The sequence below is a fragment of the Dermacentor andersoni genome, chromosome 8 (genome assembly GCF_023375885.2).
Source record: "Dermacentor andersoni chromosome 8, qqDerAnde1_hic_scaffold, whole genome shotgun sequence".
Taxonomy (NCBI): domain Eukaryota; kingdom Metazoa; phylum Arthropoda; class Arachnida; order Ixodida; family Ixodidae; genus Dermacentor; species Dermacentor andersoni.
This window is the reverse complement of record NC_092821.1, coordinates 156,924,695-156,941,159: the sequence shown is the minus strand read 5'-3', so window position 1 is coordinate 156,941,159 and position 16,465 is coordinate 156,924,695. Positions and strand designations below refer to the sequence as shown.

At 48.8% G+C, this 16,465-nt stretch overlaps 1 protein-coding gene across 1 annotated transcript; it reads left to right on the top strand.

Moving 5' to 3' along the window:
• The first annotated feature begins 13,092 nt into the window (after nt 1-13,092).
• Nucleotides 13,093-13,996, top strand: LOC140212996 (uncharacterized). Its single transcript, XM_072284148.1, has one exon. It carries the CDS (start codon nt 13,142-13,144, stop codon nt 13,994-13,996), a length of 855 nt encoding a protein of 284 aa, XP_072140249.1. The 5' UTR covers nt 13,093-13,141.
• Nucleotides 13,997-16,465: the final 2,469 nt, after the last annotated feature.

The window sequence follows — 16,465 nt, the reverse complement described above, 5'->3', positions numbered from 1 at the left end:
TCTCTCTCTCTCTCTCTGCGCGCCATGCGCGCCGGAACGGGTTGCTTTTCTTTTCCATTTATCATCCTTTTTTCATGAACGAAGGAAATGCGCTGGGCAGGTAGTATTACAAACGCTGTGGGCTTTCGTGTGGATGGTAGAATGCGCGGTTTGTAAAAGCCGGTACAGGGCCCTTCAGACGCTTCAGACGCATTATCGCCAGCGACGATGAGTAATACAGCACATTTGTAGCATATCTTCCAGCGTACCGCCAAGTGTGATGCCCGCACGTATGTTGTGCTAATTTTCCGTTCCGATGATAGGTCAAAGCAACCAGTACAGCATTGAGGTACTCATATGCGTGGCTGCGCAGGAATACCGCCGGCGAAATACTGGGTGGGCTCAACGAATTTGGCACATATTTTAAGTGAATGAGAAACTTTGGCGAGTTTATATTGCAAGATATCAGTCAACAAAAAACCACCCGATGTTAGGGATGCAGCCGAGATATGATGACAATGTGAAAAAGTATCTGAGAATCGGTCGACACAACGCGGACACCTAATGCGCGACATCGGTTCATCGCACACTCACAAAGTCTGCGTTGTCAGCTACAACCATTACGAGTCTCTGCGCTGTTAGCTTGATGAATGCACCCGTAGCTGAAGTTGGCGTTCATAACATGTATTATCTTAATTGGATCGGCGTTATGCTTTCTTTATTCTACTGCCGCAACAGTCATGCTATGACAACTGTGAACACTGTCTTGGGATTGCCGAGAGCCACTACGTAGATCATATCATGTGGTCAACAAATGCGGAGGTATACACTATGTGTATACTAAAGGCTACAAATAGGCTCTACAGAAATCTCAGCAGTATACAACTTCAGTGGCTTCTATCAAACGCAGCTCCGTATTATCCACCGGTACCTACGCTTGGTTACAGCGTACACGGGTTGGGCCCAGATTAACGATTTTTGTCTATTGTCAATCTATAGACAGCATGTAAACCTGAAGCAATAAGAATTTTACAGTATCGGCTGTTTTCTACTTCACTTCACGCCTTACCACAATCGGTATACGGGCTGTTCGCACAAGTTAACATGACCTTTGGTGACGTCCCACCCTATGGCCTTCATCGGCGGTGATATAGGAAACCATGGAGAATAATTGGAATTGCAAAGAAGTGTACGGGATGTTTCATTTAATTTGAGCCAGACGTTAACATATGCAAATGCTACGTAGCTGGAGAGAACCAAGGTAATATTGTTTGTCATCGCTTGGAGATACTCAGATTATATTTTTGCATTCCCCTGATTAGATAATTAGTGTTAATTAACTTCTCAATTGTGTTAATTAGATTAATATTCTCAATGATAAACTTGTAGAGCAACATTAGAAACTCCCGATACAGCTTTCTGTTGCTCAAGACGAGCTCCATAGAAGTGTTTGTCCGAGCGTGAAGACCGCGAATACACGCAATGTGATTCGAGCCGCCAGTCGCGCAGCAATATATATATATATATATATATATATATATATGGGGGTGCGGTGAACGTGAATGTGTGCAGGTGCGTGTTTGTGAAGAACTAGGTAGAGTGAGAATAGACAAGAAATATACAAACTTATCGACTCTCGTCTATAGACAGTCTAAAGACGAAGCATGAACAACAATAAATAGACTGTATCGACTTTTTTCTATGGACCGTCTATAGACTGCGAATAGACAAAAAGAAATAGAAACTTTATCGACTTTCGTCTATAGACAGTCTATAGACTTTGTATCAACAAAAGTCCAAATCTATAGAAAGGCAAGGTCTTCTATAAAAAGTTTACAGACTTTCTTTGGACAGTCTAAAGTAATTTTTGTAAGGGATATCTATCGATGCTTTCAGGTCTGCCACAAGCCTTGCTGTGCAGCATTGACATGGATTTTGTCATCAACTGGTCCTTCCAAAGCCCACATCCTGCACCAGAATGGCAAAAAATTTATGTACACTGGGCGTTCGCGCGCTAAGTAATATCAGTGTACCTAAGCAACGAAAATGTAAAGACATAGCACAACTAAAAATGTGGCCAGAGCGCGAGCCTAAAGTACATCTTATGGAACATGCATCAGATGCTACCACATAGCACATTGAAATAGGTAAGGAGAGAAAACATTAGTGCTGGTGATGGACTACTGACAAGTGAATTTTCAGAAGATTAAAACCTTGTGGAGCGTGTATGTGAAGTGAAGAAGCACTGTAAATGCAGGCACCAGTGCTGGTTCATTCACTATGTGTGCTACAATTTGAACAAACCGACTAACCACCACGGTTTCTCCATGTGCAAGGAAAAGCAAAAGCTTCCAAGATGGCGGGTCAGGATACCGGATCCCTAATCTGGCAGGGGAACTGCGCCGGGTTCTTGCCGAAAAGGGCGGTCCCGCAGCAGTTCGTTCGATCACGCGACCGTAAACCGCACGTCATTTTATTACAGGAAACTCTCAGGGAGACAGTTTCGCTGCAAGGTTACAGGTCTCATTCCGTCTTTGGCGCGGGCAGGAGGAATTGATTCCTCGTGTCCAAGCGATGTTCTTTTGTGGTACACTCCATGCGCATGGACCACAGCAAGGTCGAGCATTCGCTCATCCATATCATTCCCAGCGCCTGGCTAAAATCCAACATCTTTATTGTCAACATATGCAGTTCTCCCTTATGTGGCGAAGGCCGCGGGCCTGGCGGCAGGTACTCCACTGGTGGTCGCGAGCAACTTCAACGACCCGCACCGCGAGTGGGGCTACGCGTCATCGACCGCGAAGGGGAGCGACCTCCAGCAAATGGCCGCCGATCACGCGCTCGTACTCTTGACAGACCCGTCCTTCCCCACCAGAATTGACATTTCGATCACCAGGAACTCCACGCCTGATCTCACCTTCGTCAAGGGGGCCAGGCGGACCTCGTTGGGTAACCTGCACGACAACTTGGGCAGCGATCACTTCATCCTGGTCACCTCCTTCAAGGTGCATTTCTCGACGTCATGACCCTAGTAGATGTGATGGTGGAGGACGCGGACGAAACTTGCGAGACCATCATTGAAACAAAGCGAAAAGTAGAGGCAGAGACGGCGTTCGCTATGGAGAAATTCCAAATGCAGGACATACTTATAATTTGCGACGAATTAGGCATTTCTGTGGGCTCCGCAAACGAAAGCAGCAGTTCTAGCCATCATGAAGGCAGAAGTGACGGTCGAGACGAAGCTTGGGAAACCATTACTGAAAGAAAACAAAGAAGAGAAGTGCGAGAGACGCAAGCGAGAAGCAGATGAGTACGAGAGGCGCGAGCGTGAAGCAGTAGAGAGGCGCAAGCGAGAAGCAGAGAAGTGCGAGAGGCGCGAGCGTGAAGCAGTAGAGAGGCGCAAGCGAGAAGCAGAGAAGTGCGAGAGGCGCGAGCGTGAAGCAGTAGAGAGGCGCAATCGATAAGCAGAGAAGTGCGAGAGGCACGATCATGAAGCAGTAGAGAGGCGCAAGCGAAAAACAGAGAAGTGCGAGAATCGCGAGCGCGAAGCAGTAGAGAGGCGCAAGCGAGAAGCAGAGAAGTGCGAGAGGCGCGAGCGTGAAGCAGTAGAGAGGCGCAAGCGAGAAGCAGAGAAGTGCGAGAGGCACGATCATGAAGCAGTAGAGAGGCGCAAGCGAAAAGCAGAGAAGTGCGAGAATCGCGAGCGTGAAGCAGTAGAGAGGCGCAAGCGAGAAGCAGAGAAGTGCGAGAGGCGCGAGCGTGAAGCAGTAGAGAGGCGCAAGCGAGAAGCCGAGAAGTGCGAGAGGCACGATCATGAAGCAGTAGAGAGGCGCAAGCGAAAAGCAGAGAAGTGTGAGAATCGCGAGCGTGAAGCAGTAGAGAGGCGCAAGCGAGAAGCAGAGAAGTGCGAGAGGCGCGAGCGTGAAGCAGTAGAGAGGCGCAAGCGAGAAGCAGAGAAGTGCGAGAGGCGCGAGCGTGAAGCAGTAGAGAGGCGCAAGCGAGAAGCAGAGAAGTGCGAGAGGCGCGAGCGTGAAGCAGTAGAGAGGCGCAAGCGAGAAGCAGAGAAGTGCGAGAGGCGCGAGCGTGAAGCAGTAGAGAGGCGCATGCGAGAAGCAGAGAAGTGCGCGAGGCGCGAGCGTGAAGCAGTAGAGAGGCGCGAGCGTGAAGCAGTAGAGAGGCGCAAGCGAGAAGCAGTAGAGAGGCGCAAGCGAGAAGCAGAGAAGTGCGAGAGGCGCGAGCGTGAAGCAGTAGAGAGGCGCAAGCGAGAAGCAGAGAAGTGCGAGAGGCGCGAGCGTGAAGCAGTAGAGAGGCGCAAGCGAGAAGCAGAGAAGTGCGAGAGGCGCGAGCGTGAAGCAGTAGAGAGGCGCAAGCGAGAAGCAGAGAAGTGCGAGAGGCGCGAGCGTGAAGCAGTAGAGAGGCGCATGCGAGAAGCAGAGAAGTGCGAGAGGCGCGAGCGTGAAGCAATGGAGACGCGCAATCGAGAAGCAGAGAAGTGCGCGAGGCGCGAGCGTGAAGCAGTAGAGAGGCGCAAGCGAGAAGCAGAGAAGTGCGAGAGCGAGAGGCGCGTGCGTGAAGCAGTAGAGAGGCGCAAGCGAGAAGGAGAGAAGTGCGAGAGGCACGAGCGTGAAGCAGTAGAGAGGCGCAAGCGAGAAGCAGAGAAGTGCGAGAGGCAGGAGCAGGAGGCAGTGCAACGGCACGTTCTTAGGCAGGCAGAGCTTGAACACACAAGTCAGATACTGAAATGGCATATAGGGCGACGCCAGCTCCACACTTTCGAGGCAGATGACGATATAGTTCATTTGCTCGCTGATTTCGAAAGTGTGTGCGAGAAAGAGGGTGTCAGTCGGGACTTGTGGACCTAGAGGTTGCCAGTGGTAACCCCATTAAGTGTTGCTAAGTGCTTCATGAACTGCTTGTCCGAGGAGAAAGCGCGATACTATGATAGGGCTAAGAAGGCTTTGTACAGACACTTTGGTCTGGAATTTCGCGCCAACTTCGAATGCCAAAAAGAGCGTGGCACAATTCGCAGAGAATAGCTGCACGCGACAAAGTTTCCGCAGTACGCCACGACAATCATAGAGAAGCGACAAAGCGCTATATGGGGCCGGGAAGCAAAAAGGTAACTAGTCTGTTCGTAGGAATGTTAAACCGGAGACTTCAAATTCCCTGGGCACGCATCAGGAGAGAGAGGGCGATGCACCTCAAGTAGAGTAAACCAGCACGTAGGCGGCAATTTCGGCTAGCCTTCAAGAGCAAGTCAGCTATGGCTCTTCGAATGGGTCGGAGCAAACGCTGACAGAGCGATGACAACCCTTCTCTGATATGGGAGCTTTTAGGGAAAAAGACGGGAGGAGGCTCGGAGACTGATAGGCGTGTCCCCTATTAAGAAGCGATCTGAGGACCATGGAAACATTCCCGAGGCAGCTGCGTGAAGTGACGAGTCAAACTTGTTAGTAGCCGGAAGCGAGGAGAAAGCGTAGCGTAGAGAGCGGCGGTTTTTCCGCGCAAGAAACGTAGGACCCATTTGGCCAAGTGTATAAGGAGGGAGGTGGAAAGTGCGGCAAGCCTGCCAAGAAGGGCACATGAAACAGAGGGCCCATTAAGACAAGTTTGTTCGGAGGCGGCAAGTTCGGCCGGCCTGGCGGAATAGGTCACCCATGAATGTTCGGGTAGGTCAGAACAGATGGTGAAGATAAGGCTTAGGCAGAAGAGGAGAAATACGGACGCGGTCGAGGCGTCTAGAGTCACACGTGCCAAGCGCCTAGGCGAGGGAAAGACGCGAAAGTCAGGATCCAGCCGAAGACTGTGAAAAAGGAAAGGACGGTAACTTCCCAGCTTAGGCGTTTGCAGATATCGGGGATCGGCGGGACGCACGTTGCGAGAAAGAGAGCTTCGCGAAGATTCAGGCGTAGTAGCGCTCGCCCAAACACATTGAGGGCGTCTCATTGTTAGCAAAGGGACAAAGGGGAGCGTCTTGTAGGCTGCTACAAGAGCTGGTCACTCGCGAGGGCAAAGCAAGTCAACTGCCTGGTACATAAGGGGCAAATGGGCGCGCGGGTCTGTGAATGTACCCATCTCCTAGTACGCGGAGGCTCTTGTTTTAAAGTCGTTGCTACGAGGTGTGTCGGCCAAATGAACGAGTTTTGCCTTCGTGACCACACTTTGCGAGAACCGCGGAAGGCTCGACCCGCTCGAGCCCGTCTGAAAGGATTTGTTGAGGCCTTAAATAGAAACCAGGAAGAAGCATTCCAAATTGTTTTGTTCTTTTGGTTTCATTTTGTAGGAGATTAGTTGCGCGCTGAACGTTTGACAATGTGTTAGGAATACCACAATATTTTGGTTATTACCATTTTCGGCTGAGGGTAGTTTCGTAGTTTGAAGCGGCAAGTTTACGTGAAGACATGTGTAGAACTGCAAGGCAAACAGGGTCAGTGTTGCAGACAGTTGGGAAGGTCACGCGCAAGTTGCGGAAGTTGATAAGTTATGCTTTAGCGGGAGTTGATAACGAGCGGGGGTGCTGTTGCGCCTGGCGGCCCTTCAGAGCGGGGAATGCCACCCCGGCGACATGCAGTTGTCACGCCTCATCATTTACTTAAAGGCAGCCCGCTTGAAGATAGCAACGTCGTCTCCCCTGACCGTCACGAAGAGAACCATCAAGGCCGTTGTGGTCAGTCGTTCACTCCGCGACAAAACTACGGTCACGGATGAAGCAACTATGGGAAACGAGCCCGCGGCCTCGTGAAATGTATGTCCACGCTGAAGTTGAGGTCCGTGCAAGGCTACGATTCTTCACACCTGTCAGCAGCCCAACTTGGCACAACCCCGCCTGAGATTGAGTAAGCGTACCTTACCAGTTCCCCTGTTTGTGCCAGTGATGTGCATGCCTTTTGAGAGAACTCCCGTCGGAGGGAAAGGGCAACAAACCTCGGGATTGGTGGGACCTGAGGTCATCGGTTTCCTGACGACAGATTGGTGGAAGCTACGGAACAATGACGACGCAGGGCATAAAAACCCAATCCGGACGGCTGTGGGAGAGGAGGAAGACGCTCGAAAACAGTTTGAGACTCGGAAATGCTAAGACGCTACCATAGTGTGCTCCGATAGTGGGAGCCAATAGTGGGAGCGTTTTGTAAATCTGAACCACGTACTTTTTTATTATAAACCTTCTTTTTCATTCTCTTAAACGTAGTTCGGAACCCTTTCTCCCGGCACCTGGCACGGCACCATCAATGGAAATTTTGTTGGGCGCATGGACCCCCGACTTCACAACACCGTCGAAGTCCGAACTTCTTTTGTATCGACCGACAAGGAGGGGACGCATCCCCAAATGGCAGGTCCCTCTCGGGAAAGCCGACATCTCCATTCGCACGGCCATCGGGCAGGCCATTCCCAGGGTAGAGGTCATCCGCATACTCGGTACGCTGATCCAGGCAAACAGTAGTAACGGACAAATGATCGCTCGTATCGCCACCAAAACGGATATGGTCAGGCTTATTACTAGGGTCTCCAACAGTCGCGGAGGGCTGGGAGAGCACAACTTCCTTAGGTTGGGCCACGCCTTCTTAATGAGTGACATCACGTACGTGGCCGCCGCATATCGTTGGTACGGATACGAAAGCGTAAAGCTTGAAGCGCTGATGCGCAAGAGCATCAAAAAGGTGCGCGGAAACCTCATGGGTGCAAGCAGGGAGAAGCTCATGCAGCTGGGACTCTACAACACCCTCGACAAGGTTGCCGAGGCACAGCAGACGGCCCAGCTTGTCAGGCTTTCTTCCTCGCCTGCGGGGAGGCGGACCCTGGAGTCGCTGCAACTTTTTTTTCTTTCTCTATGTCGCTGCATTGCAATCCCACTGCCGTCAGGGAAAGGTGGTGCGAGCTTGACGCGGGGACGCGTCGAGCGCGCACCACCGGTCTCGCCGTTCCTGCGCAACGTATATATACACCCGCAACACCATGTAGGCACACGCCGTGCCAGGGCGGCCGCACTTCTCGGATCCGTCGCCGACGATCCAGGGTCGGTCGCGTTCGTCGACGCCGCCCAATATGGTTTGTCCGACTGGTTCATGGTGGACGTTGTAGATCTCAGGGGCAACCTCCTTAACGCCGCGTCGGTGCGCGGCTTGTCCTCAGCACTGGCGGAACCGGTCGCGGTGGCCCTCGCCCTTCGGAACGGGAGCATACCACAGGTCTACACGGATTCTCGGTCGAAGATCAGGGCCTTCGCCACGGGTTCGGTCTCGATTGAGGGAGGCGGCCGCCCTGCTTTGCGGCAGGCGCGTCGCCCCCCACGTCATCACTTGGTTCCCGTCTCACAGGGGCCTCGGGTCTCCCCCGTCGTTCGCAACGCCAACGAGCTGGCGCACGCCCGTGCACGCGAATTCACCAACCGCGCTGGGGAAACGCCGCTTGCGGGCGCGGACGCATGGCTCCACAAGGACTCTCTCCATACATTCAACGAGATTACAAAGCACTATCAGCTCGGCAGAAGGGTCTATGCCCCACCCCACACGAAGCTCTCCAGGCCCCAGTCTTCCACCCTTAGTATATTGCAGACCGGGTCCTATCCCAGCCTAGTCAGGGTGAGCAGGCACGCGGACTCGTTCGAGCCCGATTGTCCGGATGGCGGAGATCCTTTCTGCACCTTAGAACACATGCTCTGGCGGTGTCCCTCGTTACGAAGCCACGATAATCTCACGACGGAAGAAGAATGGGAGGAGGCGCTCAAGAGCTCCCACCTCGCCTTCCAGCTACGGGCCGTCCGGAGGGCCCGCGGCGCGGCGGTTAGGCACAGCCTGCCCGTCCCGACCTGGGAGCGGCGCGAAGCGGCTGTTCCCTTGTAAAGGGGTTTCGGAGTCGACCCTCAGGACCTAAATAAAATCCATTGCCTGCCTGCCTGCCTAAGGGAGCTGGGACGTGGACACTCCCTACTGGTCGCGCTGGGTGAATATCTTATAAGCCCTCTTCAAGTCCATGTGCCCTCTGCCGACAGGGAGCAGAACGATTTTGGCCTGTCGTGTGACTGCCCCGCTCATACCTGGTCAAAAGGCTGCTTCAACGTAGGAGAAATATGAAGACTCAGTGCCGTAAATGCATATGTTGTTAAAGGAGAATAAGCTTTCGGTGCTGTTAGTTAGAGAGATAGATAACTAACGATGCTAAACGAAAAATTCAACGCAGGGAGCCGGGGCTCCCATACCAGGGAGGGGCCCCAAGTACAGGGCTCCTGCAGCCTTAGCCGCCTCCTGGGCCCGACGTACAAGCCCTTGCTGGTCGTGTGGGCCCAAGCTTGGCAGCGCGGCGGGGTCGGCGGGAATGTATTCTTTGGAACTTCACGGCAGTGCAGCAGCATAGCTGAAAGGGCACAATTTTTAGGAATTCATGTTTCAAAATATCACCCGAGTTTTCAAGAAGTTTTAGCTAGCAGATTAGTCATGCTATTGATCCCATATATATTGATTGTAACCATTACTATATTTCAGTCATTCTGTATTTCGTTGGGAGAACGAAATGGACTAAAGAGAAAGGACTAAAAAGCAGCCACAGACATAAGTGCAAGGCACACAAAATTATAATTGAAGAATATATAAATGCAGCCCAAATGTCAGATACATGACAAAAGAAAGAAAAGAAAAAAGAAAGCCGGGGTTTACAAAAAACACAATAGCACAATAACGCAATACTATAGACGTCATCATCAATTAAAAGCCAAGGGCAACAGCGAAAGAGTTGGACTTCTCTGCTCTTGTCAATTGGAGGCGATGAACGTTTGCACAAAAGACACAGTTACTCTTGAGCATAGGTATAACCATCGGTCTACAATCAGCCAAAGCAGTCGTGAAATACTGCCCGGTGAAATGGCCAAGGCAGTATTCCCTCGCGTTGACTGCCGGATCCGGCGTGGAAAATCGATACCGCTCTCCTTGTCCGACGGGCGTTTGCAGTGTTTACTCGCGAGGAGAGGGACAAGCTCTCTTCGGCGTCACGGCCCGCGGATCGAAAACTGCGTTTCTTTACAAGGCCTCCCCGCTCAGAAAGCTCACGTAAATGTTCGCATATCCGGCGCATTCTCTAACGAAGTCAGCGCTTGCTTCAACGTCGCGAAGGGTCCCTGCCCTTCACGTTGTTGGCAGTGGATGGGAACCAGTAAATACGGGATTTGGAAGTGAGACGGCGTCGATGTGCGAAACAAACCGTCGCATGATTGCGCATAATGCGGGCAGTTCGCGACTAAGCATACTGATCCACTACTATGCTAAACCGAAGAGTCCTGAAGGAAGCCTGAATGACGAACAGAAATAGTTCTATAACCCTTACGATGTATAGTTACCGTTCATAATTCATTTTACCATTAAGAGGACGTTTTGGGGGGGGGGGGGGGGACAACTTCTGTTTTTCATATTACAATACACATAAAACGCAGTAATAACTTTACGAAAGCAGTAGAAAAAGGAACATGTCATGAAAAAGCGAAAAAGTAGTTAATACCCGTGCCACACGGGCGAGGTTAATGTCATCAAAATTTTAAGATCTTAAGTTTCTTAATGTCATTATATTTCGATTGCTTCTACATGCACATTTTTAATGACATTAAATGTTGCGATGGCGATAGTTGCAGTGAAACGGTTAAGTTTGCTTGCCAATCGTAATACAATAAAAAGAACAGTTATCTAGGGAGCAGATGTTTAAGAAATGGCGTGATAAATATTAATAGGCGTATTGTATGTAGTTTACTCCAGGAAGGTCATTGTTGCACCCAGCCGTCCCTTACAAAATTTTTTATAGAAAGTCTATAGACAGTGTATAGCCGTCTATAGACTGTCTATAGACTTTCTATAAACTTTTTTGTAAGGGGTAAACTGTTTGCTAGCTCGACGGCCAATCCATAGTGTAGCCAAAGCATTGAAATTGGAAAAATTTCAAGCGCTCAAGCAGCGATTCTGAAGAATTTGACCATGTGCTCCAGTTTGTTCTGGCATATGTGCTTCTTCGAGCCAAACATTGTCGAGAAATTCGAAGGCTTCAGTATGAGGCCAACAAGGCATGGAGCCGCCGCCGTGCAATCGAACAGCTTCTCTTGGCTAACGCGCTCACAATTAGTGCTCTAGCCATGAGTAGCAGCAAGATCGCCTGCTGATCTCTAAGAAAATAAAGAACTCCTTTTAAGAAATTGAAGAATACATTTGTTTTTATCTACAAGTTAGCTTAATATCGCCAGAATGTGGTCACCACGGCCAAGGCGGGGACATTGGAAACGAGAGTACGCATTCGACAGCCAAGTGAGTTGTAATAATTGTAAGAACGCACTACGCCGCGAGAAAGAGCAATTTTTCAAAGAAAGTGAAGAATATAATAATTGTTATTCACTAAGAATCCGTTTAGTTTCATCAGAATGTGGAGAATGTGGGAACGAGAGTACGCATTTGACGGCTAAGTGAGTTACGAGAACACACAACGTCGCGAATGGCATTAAGCTTTAATGCCATTAAGCATGTCCGTGTGGCACCCCGTGAATGACATTAAAGTTTAAGGCATTAGCCAGTTATTGTCATTTTCTGTGCTCGTGTGGCAGGGGTATAACAGAACTGTAGTACGTCCCTTTCCGCGCAACAAATACAAAGGAGAAGAACAAATGACATTACTTCGATCATTATTTTTGCTCACGTAAATATGCACAGCAAAAGCTGCTGTGGAAGAAAACGTAAAAAAATGAAAGCGCGCATGATGTAAAGCGAAGCAGAAGCAAATAACGTAAATGAGAAGAGTTTGAAAGAGGCAAATTCGGGTGAGTTCGTGCTGGTTGCGCGCTGCAACCGCGTGACTAGTTAAGCACTAAGAAACAGAAGTAGACACCATTAGGCGTCTTGTGGTGTACCCTGGTGTCCTCAGTCTTTGTCTAGTCACGTTGTAGAAGCCACGAAGGCAGAACCGATAAAGCCAGATCAACAGTTAACCGTAATTACCACATTGATGGTCAACGATAAAGAACAAAGTTTGAATCCCTATTTTACCCCACAATGTACACATCTATAAAGTAGTAGAAAAAATTTAACAGAAGCGTATAAACGAACCACAGACGGCAAGCGAATTTCCGATAAGCTAGAGATTTCTAGACAGCGCTCTATTTATTCTATATAGGCGGGCGGGTGCGTGTTATGTAAGAGTCCACCCATAGTGGACTGTCCATTGCGGTCAGCGCCGATTGGCGATGCCTCCTGAAACCTTGCTACAAGGCAAACTAAATATGTCCTCAAACAAAAAGCAAAAGTCACAGTTTCGCCCGAAAGGCGCAGCATCCATTGCGATAGCATATTAATAAACAGCCACAGGAATTAAGCATAGTAGTTTTATCGGCCGTATAATGTTGTAAACACACGCTTACTCGCTAAATCAATAATAATGGTGTCACGCGCGCAGAAGCAAATATGAACGCATCGCACTCAATGACCGCGGAATGTCGATGTCAGAACGCTGGAGTGAGAAAGCGCGGCGGCCGCAGCGAGCGAATTGACCTTCGGGCTGCCTCTCGCTGCTTCGCGAACCAAGTGGCGAAAACACGCCGCACACGAGGTACAAGCACTCGACGCTTGCTGTCGCGGTGGCAGGTCGCTTTCAAGATAGGGCTCGTGCGGCCGCGCGCGCACGCGCAATACGCACAACTTCACCCGTCTTTGGAACGACACACCCGTCCTTGGATTATCTGCCCCTCGCCACAGAATGGGAAGCCCCATCGCATTCAACATCACTACTAGGGCCAGCTATAAAACAGGAGCAGCCACCAGTGGCACTTTGTGGGCTTGGCGGCTTTGCCACTGCGCAGGCCACTAATCCGTTCGTCTTCGTAATGCAGGTGCTCGGACCATTCATCGCGTGTCTTTTCCTTCCTGGACTGGCGACTACGCCACTGACCGCACCTTCATATTTACCAATCCATCTCAGCGTGGATGTATCAGGCGCTCGTCAACGAGCCACTGCCATCGCTTCACCCGTCTTTGGAACGACACACCCGTCCTTGGATTATCTGCCCCTCGCCACAGAATGGGAAGCCCCATCGCATTCAACATCACTACTAGGGCCAGCTATAAAACAGGAGCAGCCACCAGTGGCACTTTGTGGGCTTGGCGGCTTTGCCACTGCGCAGGCCACTAATCCGTTCGTCTTCGTAATGCAGGTTGGTGAACGTTTCAGCCTCTTTGCCAAAAAGTCTAACAACTACTTCTTAGTACAGCTGCCAAGCCCACAGTGCCTTAACGCTGTTCTTGCTGATTGTTTTCATGTCATTTTTTCGCTGTTACTCCTACTTTCCGGTGATATAGAAACTAACCCCGGTCCGGATACTGCAGCTATCCTCGCAGAGCTAAAGAAGATATCTACTGGCCAGTCCAAGCTTATTTCTGAAGTTCAAGATCTAAAATCTCAGTTATTAGCGACAGACAGAAATGTATCTGACCTAGGCAAACGTATGACCGAACTTGAGAGCCATTACGAAAGCCTTGTAACACTTAAAACAGACACAGAAGTTCTCCGCGCCGACGCAACTAAAGCTACTCGCTTAATTTCAAAACTAGAGGCACGTTTTGACGATGCGGAAAACCGAACGCGACGGAACAACTTGGTATTCTACGGACTCCCTGAAACTACGCCTGAATCGTACGCACAATCAGAACAACTTATCATTAAACATTGCCGCGAGCATTTAGATGTACACATCGACCCAAAAGAGATAGAGCGCGCCCATCGTCTCGGACGTCATTCGAACGACAAACCCCGTCCAATAATAACAAAATTCACATTTTTCAAAACAAAAGAAACTGTCCTGTCGAGCGCCCGGAAACTAAAAGGTACCAATTATAGTATTGGCGAAGATTTTTCTCGTGCAGTTCGAATTGCTCGCAGCCAGCTCGTTGCATTTGCCAGAAAGCAATCTGCCCCATTTAATCTGCGCTACAAAACCCTGCACATCGGACAGAGGCGCTACGTGTTTGATAGCGTATCTGAAACTGTAAGAGAAGTGTTATAGCAATCGTCCGCCCGGAAAAATGTGATTACCCGCCCCCAAACCATGCCAAGAAATAATATTTCATTGTCTGTCATATTCACAAATATTCGTAGTTTCCTACCTAAGCGTGAACTCGTGTCTAACATCATGATTTCTTCAAACAGCAGCATACTTATACTAACCGAAACGTGGCTTACCCCTGATGTCACTGATACAGAAGTACTTGCAGACTTGGCAGGTTTCCAAGTTTTCAGAAATGACCGCAGATGCACTCGAGGGGGCGGTGTCCTGATTGCTGTGGGCCCTAATTTATCGTGCACACCATTAGACATCGTCTCTGATTTAGAAATGTTATGGTTAATTTTTCGCTCATCGGCGCAATCCGTTTTGCTTGGTGTTTGCTACAGGGCTCCGCATACTTCACCTAACTTTGCAAATGAGCTGAACAATATTCTGATTGATCTCGGTACTGCACATCCAAATTCACATATATTGCTATTCGGTGACTTCAATTATCCCGGTATCGACTGGCAGAAACTAGCTCCCTCAGGTGCGAACCACCGAGAATTAAAGGATTTTATAGAAGTATGTCTGAATGCCAATCTCACTCAGTTGGTAAGGGAACCAACGCGTGTTGCTGGCGTCAGTGCTAATATCTTGGATCTTATACTAACTACGAATCCAGAGAGCTTATCACATATAACTTACCTGCAAGAAATTAGTGATCACAAGGTTATCCACGCCGAATTTTCGTTCTGCCTTGAACGGCGCGAAAAACGTAAGAAAACAATCCTTCTATATGAAAAAGGTAACTATGACGCAATTAACAACGAGCTTAGAAATTTTTTCCCTTTATTTGAAGCCCAATTTTACAGCATGCCTCTCCAGAAGAGCTGGGAGGTATTCAAATACAAAATACAGGACTTGGCCAACAAATTCATTCCTAAAATCACTTTTCGTGAAAATCACCAAAAGCCATGGTACACTAAGACACTTAAAACTTTAGAAGGCAGAAAAAAGCGCTTCTTTCGTGCTGCTAAAATAAGAGCCTCGTCTAATGCGTGGCAGCGGTACTATACTGCCGAGAATGCCTACCTGATTGCCGTGAGAAATGCTAAGTTCAAATTTTTCAACAACGATTTGACAAAATTGTTAAATGATAACGCGAGAAAATTTTGGAAGGTCATCAACCCTATCGAATCGCGCGCTATCACTCTGACCAACGAATTGGGAGAAACCGTCGGGGACCTCGAATGCGCTAACACCTTCAACATTGCTTTTAGCACAGTTTTCACAAAAGAACCCAGTACACCTCTGCTTACGACACCAGCTAAAACTTTGTCTACTATGCCTGCTATCACAATAACTCATGATGGAATTTTATCATTGTTAGATAACATTAAGCTTTCTTCATCGACAGGCGTCGACGAAATCAATTCCAAGCTGTTAAAGAACACCAGACATACCATTACTGCGTATCTGTGTATTTTATTTTCTCATTCACTATCTGTAGGTAACTTGCCAAATGATTGGAAAGTGGGGAAGGTTGTTCCTGTCTACAAATCTGGTAAAAAAGATTCCCCACTAAATTACCGCCCCATATCATTAACAAGCGTCCCGTGCAAAATCATGGAGCATGTCATTTATTCTAATATCATGGCATTTCTCGATAAAAATAACTTTTTTCATCCATGTCAGCATGGCTTCCGAAAGGGCTTCTCATGCGAGACCCAACTGGCCATTTTCATTCATGACTTGCATGTTAACCTCGACACCAACATAATAACTGATGCCATTTTCTTAGATTACGCAAAAGCGTTTGATAAAGTGCCGCATCAACGATTACTTTTTAAACTAAACCAGTTAAACCTGGACCGCAACGTTGTGATTTGGATCAAAGAATTCTTGTCTAACCGGTCCCAACACGTCCTTGTTAATAATCATACCTCTGACCCTATTCCTGTAACATCCGGTGTACCCCAAGGCTCTGTTCTCGGTCCTCTCCTATTTCTAATATATATTAACGACTTGCCTCAACACTTATCTTGCCAAATCCGAATGTTCGCTGACGACTGTGTAATTTACCGATCAGTTTCTAATCATTGCGACGCAGCAAAACTTCAGCATGATCTAGACCGTGTCCAGGAATGGTGCGACCGCTGGCTAATGACCCTTAATCCGACTAAATGCAAACTTCTTTCCATTACTCGCCAAAAGCACCCCGTTACATTCCCGTACATAATTGCTAACGAACCTATACAAGCAATAACATCATTTAAATACTTAGGCGTTACTTTGTCCAATGATCTCTCATGGCATGCACATACTACAAACATCATATCATCGGCAAATAGAACTCTCGGTTTTCTGAAACGTCACCTTCGTAACGCTCCCCAACACGTTAAATTACTAGCCTATAAGTCACTCATCCGTTCAAAACTAGAGTATGCGTCACCCATATGGTCCCCACATCAAGCATGCGTCGTAGAT

Excerpts from the sequence above, each read along its gene's own strand:
- LOC140212996 (XM_072284148.1), top strand. The coding sequence starts at position 13,142 with ATGCAGGTTGGTGAACGTTTCAGCCTCTTTGCCAAAAAGTCTAACAAC.